Source organism: Ursus arctos, unplaced genomic scaffold, assembly GCF_023065955.2.
Source record: "Ursus arctos isolate Adak ecotype North America unplaced genomic scaffold, UrsArc2.0 scaffold_47, whole genome shotgun sequence".
Taxonomy (NCBI): domain Eukaryota; kingdom Metazoa; phylum Chordata; class Mammalia; order Carnivora; family Ursidae; genus Ursus; species Ursus arctos.
The window spans coordinates 314162-320015 of NW_026623064.1; the positions used below are offsets into that span (position 1 = coordinate 314162).

At 48.3% G+C, this 5854-nt stretch overlaps 1 protein-coding gene across 1 annotated transcript; it reads left to right on the forward strand.

Moving 5' to 3' along the window:
- The first annotated feature begins 28 nt into the window (after window positions 1-28).
- ZNF473 (zinc finger protein 473) lies at window positions 29-4898 on the forward strand. Its single transcript, XM_057306930.1, has one exon. The coding sequence runs from the start codon at window positions 302-304 to the stop codon at window positions 2489-2491; it is 2190 nt and encodes a 729-aa protein (XP_057162913.1). The 5' UTR covers window positions 29-301; the 3' UTR covers window positions 2492-4898.
- Window positions 4899-5854: the final 956 nt, after the last annotated feature.

The following is a 5854-nucleotide window of genomic DNA, read 5'->3' on the forward strand; positions in this document are numbered from 1 at the left end:
TTTGCACTTTCCCTCTCTTTCAGACACGGCTGAGGTCAAGAACTGTCTTCTGGCCCCAGACTTCTTGGAAGAAGACCTCTCCCAGGAGATCGTGGAGACATTTTCCAAGGATGGCCTCTGGAACTCCAGTTGGGGGAAAGCCTGTGTAGACGAGAGTTGGTTAGATAGTTTCCTAGGAGATCCAGAAAGTTTTCTGAGGTCTGACTTTGTTACCAACAAGGAAAGTCCCACAGAATACAGGAGTCATGAACTCAAGAGAGACCTCGGTCCTGAGTCCCTCCTTTCCACAGGAGAGGATTCTATGATGCACGCTCTTCCTGAAAAGAGCCCGGCACCAGCTACATCTCCGGAACGTGGGAATGACTTTGGCTGTGACTTAGACCAGAGCCAGCAAGAGACTATCCAGGAGGAAGATAAACTGTATAAATGTAGTGAATGTGGGAAGAGCTTCAGCCAAAGTTACCACCTTATCCAGCACTGGATTATTCATACCAGAGAGAAGCCCACTGTGCATAATGAGTACGAGGAAGGTTTCAGCCAGAGTTCTTGCCTCTTTGTGCCTCCGATGACTCACACAGGCTACAAATCCTGTGTGCGTACCAAGTACGGGACAACTTTCAGTCAGAAAACACACCACCTGTGGCATCAGAAAAGTCATACCGAAGAAAAACCATCTAAGAATCAAGATGGTGACCAGCCCTCGCCTGCTGAGCATCAGAAAACCCACACAGGGGGTCAGTCCTACAGATGTAGCGAGTGTGGCAAGAGTTTCAGCCGAACCTTTCATCTTACTCAGCATCAGAAGACCCACACCCGGAAATGCTATGAATGTGCCAAATGCAAGGCGACCTTCAACTTCCGTAAATACCTCCTCCAACACCAGAAAATCCATGCTGCGAACACTCCCTCCGAGTGTCAGGAGTGTGGGAAGGCCTTCAGGCGAGGCTTGCTGCTCATCAAACACCAGTCTGTTCATACCGGAGAAAAGCCTTACAAATGTGATCAGTGTGGGAAACCCTTCAGGAATATCTCCACCCTAAAGATCCACCAGAGAGTTCACAGTGGAGAGAAGCCTTACAAATGCAGTGAGTGTGGGAAAGCCTTCTACCGGAACACTCACCTTAATGAACATCAGAGGATTCACACTGGCTACCGGCCCTACAAATGTCCCAAATGCATCAAGAGTTTCAGCCGGCCCTCCCACCTGATTCGACACCAGTCCATCCATGCCACAGAAAAGCCCTACAGCTGCGCCAAATGCAAGGAAACTTTCAGCCACAATGAACACCTCGTGCAACACCAGAAAATGCACAGTGTGGAGACACCCTATGAGTGTCAGGAGTGTGGTGAGCGCTTCATCTGCAGCTCTACCCTGACTTGCCACCAGACTGTTCACACCAGAGAGAAACAAGGACTTGGTGAGAGCGGGAGGATCTCGATTCAGGACTCAGAGCAGAGAGAGCAACCCAGGATCGGTGAGAAGCACTTTAAGTGTAACAAATGCGAGAAAACCTTTAGCCGCAGCAAATACCTGACTCAGCATGAGAGGGTTCACACCAGGGTGAAGCCCTATGAGTGTAAGCAGTGTGGAAAAGCCTTTGGCCAAAGTACACAGCTCATTCGCCACCAGAGCATCCACTCTGGGGCAAGGCGGTATGAATGTGGGGACTGTGGGAAGGCCTTCATCCACAGCACTTCCCTCACCAAACATCAATCTGTCCACAAGAGCGAGCACCCTTTTAAATGTAATGAATGTGGAAAGACCTTCAGTGAAAGTGCACATCTCTCAGAACATCGGTTAATTCACACTGCAGAGAAAATCTTTCAGTGTAACAAGTGTGACAAAGCCTTTGCCCACAGTAACTACCTTACTCAGCACCAGAGAGCTCATGCTAGAAAGAAGTCCTTTGAGTGTAACGAATGTGGAAAATCATTCCATCAGAGCTCGTGCCTTTCTAGGCATCAGAGAGATCACACAGGTGAGAAACCCCATAAATGCAGTGACTGTGGGAAAACCTTCAGCCTGGGTGCTCAACTTAATCAACACCAGAGAGTTCACACCGGAGAAAAGCCTTATGTTTGTCAGGAATGTGGGAAAGCTTTCAGCCAAAGCTCGTGCCTTTCTGTTCACCAGAGAATTCACACTGGAGAAAAGCCTTATGTTTGTCAGGAATGCGGGAAAGCCTTCAGCCAGAGCTCGTGCCTTTCTGTTCACCAGCGAGTTCACACTGGAGAAAAGCCTTACGTTTGTGCTGAATGTGGGAAAGCCTTTGCCCAGAAAGCAAATCTGATGCAGCATGAGAGAGTTCACACTGGGGAGAAGCCTTATGCCTGTAGGGTGTGTGGGAAAGCCTTTCGCCTCAGTGCCCATCTCAGTCAGCACCAGAGAGTTCACACCCAAGAGAAACTAGCAACGTCAACCTTATCAGCCCTTTGCTGCAGGTCTCAGCAGACATCAGCAAGTTCACACTTACAGGTAACAAGGAGTTAAGTGGAGAGTAACAAGTAGCAATACTTCCTACAACTGGGTGGCAGCAAAGTCCTGGACATCTGAACATGGTTCCTCTGAGTCCTAAAGTTGAAATCATCACATTGTAAGCTCCCTCCCCCCAAATAAATACATCTCTTTATCCATATACAGTGATTAGAAAATTTGTACACAGGTTTCATGAAAACACAGTAGTTGAGAAGCTGTGTAACATGGGAATTCAGAGGTAGACCCAAGGCAGTTGGCTGAGTTAAATCCCAGCACTGACATGTACTACCTGATTGATCCGGGGAGAGTCATGGGACCTCCTAGGGCCTCAGCATCCTCATCTGTAAAATGGGCACAAGACAATTACCTACCTCAGAGGGTGTTGTGAGGATAAATAAATAGATGTAAAGAAGCACTTTGAATTGAGTGCCCAGCACATAGTAAGTACTCACCAAATGTGAGCTACAAATACTTATGAGGTACAACAAATGTATTAAAAAGAAGGGAAGAATTAGCAACCCTCTATTTATTGCAGTTAATGTTCTTGCTAATACTATGCGGTGGCTTTCATTTTTTTTTTAATGTTATTTATTTATTTGAGCAAAAGAGCATGAGCAGGGGTGAGGTGCAGAGGGAGAGAGAAGCAGGCTCCCCGTTGAGCAGGAAGCCCGACCTGGAACTCGATCCCAGGACCCTGAGATCATGACCTGAGCCAAAGGCAGACGCCTAACCAACTGAGCCACCCAGGTGCCTCATTTTTTTTTTTTTTAAGATTTTAATTTTAAGTAATATCTATACCCAACATGGGGCTTGAACTCACCACCCTGAAACCAAGAGTCATATGCTCTTCTGACTGAGCCAGTCAGGCACCCTTGCATCGCTTTCATTTTTTTTTTTTTTTGATAGTTTTTTTTTTTTTTTGAAGATTTAATGTATTTGAGAGAGTGAGTGTGAGGTAGAGGAAGAGAGAATCTGAAGCAGACTCCGCACTGAGGGCAGAGCCTGACGCGGGGCTTGATCCCACAACTGTGAGATCACAACCTGAGCCTAAACCAAGAGTTGGATGCTCAACTGGCTGAGCCACCCAGGTGCCCCACATAGCTTTCATTTTTAAAGTTTTCTCTAAAATGCCCCTGGCTAAATTTGGATCCCAAAACCCAGCACCTTGCTCTTTTCTTTAACAAAAGTCTAGCCTTTTCCTTCCCTCTGCTCTGTTGTACTTTCTTAATTAACCCACAGAAGCCAAGAAGAGCATGTAAACTAACACCAAATAGCTAGAACTTTCCACTCCTAACCTCTAAAACCTCTCACTCAAAAGGACACCCTCCCACATATACATGCCACCTCTTCCCATAATTCCCTCCCCCCATTTAAAGTTGGTAATACAGCATGAAGCCCAGTTTGCTGTGGGAGTTAACGGTATTGGAAGCAGTGGGATTCATTTGGGAAAGCTGCATTGTGTATTGCCACATGGTTCACAGAAGATGTGCTTGATGGTGGAAACTGTGGTATACAAAAATGACGGCTAGAATGTTCCTCATGTACCTCTTGTCCAAGCCACCCAACCACCAGGTGCTTTGTCAGGCTCCAGGGTAGGGAGTACCAACACGGTAACCCCTGCCCTTGCCCTGAAACTTCTGGAATCAAAGGGAAGTGGATGGCCCCATTTCCACAGAGAAGTACCGTTTGTTTACAAGTGACATCTTAAAATGCCACATTCCCTCATGTCAGCAAGTTCTGGGACTGTGGGAGTGCTGGAGAGCCCAGCGAGGACACCATCCTTCCTGTTGGAGCCCTCACGTCAACTGCTTAACCTTGGCCAGGCCTGTTCTACAGCTGTGACACCTCGTGGAACCACACAATCAGCTCCCTCTTATGACATCTCAGCTCTGGGTTTTTGTGTCTCACCCACTGAGTGACCGAGTGACATGTTTCCTGAAGCACAGACCAAATCTAATGAAGACCCTAACACTTTTGATATCTTTCATGTTTTTGGTGTTAAAAAAGCAGAGGAGTATGTGCTCTGTGCTCTTGCACCTTGAGTTCTGGTTGGTTTTGTTGTTGAAACTGGCACGGATTGGCTGACCACTGGGCCCACACCACAATGGGGAACATACTGGTTTCCAGATGGACGAAACATCAAACTCCCTGCACGTGGTCCCCGCCCTCCAATCGCTGTGTAGTCTGCGAGACAGGCCTGTTAGCTCTACCAAAGGGGCAGCGCAGAGGCAGGAGCTCAAACTGATGAGTGTGTTCAACGAGAGTTTTGACACCAAAGATAGAGGCCAGAGGCCCTGTGGAAGATTGGCAGCCATGGTGGGGGGCAGTCTCTGTAGCTACTGACCTGTGTTGCCGTGGGCCAGTGCGGAAATGCCCTTCATGTGTGCCTGTTGGTTCTCTGATTAAAGTTTGGAGTCTATAAGCGTTGGTTGCTTCTTTCGGCCTAGTGCCACGTACCTGGCCAGATGCTGGGCGCGCAGAGGCCCCCATGCCTGCCAAGTGCTTACGTTCTGCAGGAGGAGGGCTGCTTATGGTGAAAACTGGCCCATGAGAGGGGTGGTTATGTCCGTTGTCCCACAGCGGGGGTGGGGCATGGACACCGGGGAGCCACACAGTTTCAGCTGGTCCTCAGATCCATCATCAGACCACACTTCATTCTAGTGTGATCCTGACTGGGGAGAAAGCATGGACCGCATGTCATTCACTCCTCTCTGGTTGTAAAGACACAGCAGGCCTCAGGCTCAGATAATCATTGTAGCTAGAAATTAATATTATTTTCTACTCGGTGTTTATTTTAGTTCCTTTCTCCCCCTTTATCCTTTACTGACGAGATACTAGTTGTTATGGCAATAATAGAAAGTCCTCTTTAACAATAAATCTGTTTAGGGGCGCCGACTCTTGATTTTGGCTCAGGCCACTGAGATCTGAGCAAGCAATAGAGATCTTGCAGTGCTGTCCTCCAGGGACTCCCTGGGAGGCTGGGAAGTGCAGCAGTCCTGAAGGAAGTGGTTCCCCACCTTGTGCCACCATGACCCGAATGACCACAATGTCCCATGCACCTCGTGTGCACTGGGGTACGAGATAAAAGCTGTTGGCATTGCTGATTGCAGCGAATGTCTCTCACCTCTTAAGATCCATGCTTCACCTCCCCAGTGGCCCTGCCTTCTCTTGGGGACACATGTAGAGTTCTGCGTCCCCCTACATTCCATCCCCAGTTCTAGGCAAAGAATATATGGCCTGGTTTGGCCAATCAGCACTCCCATCCCTGACCTCTTTTTCCTGCTGGGCATGAGCAAAAAATGCACGTAGCCATCACTGGCACAGCCCCCTAGGTAGAGCTGCTAGGGATGGCAGTCGGTTAAACAGTGCCCAGAATTC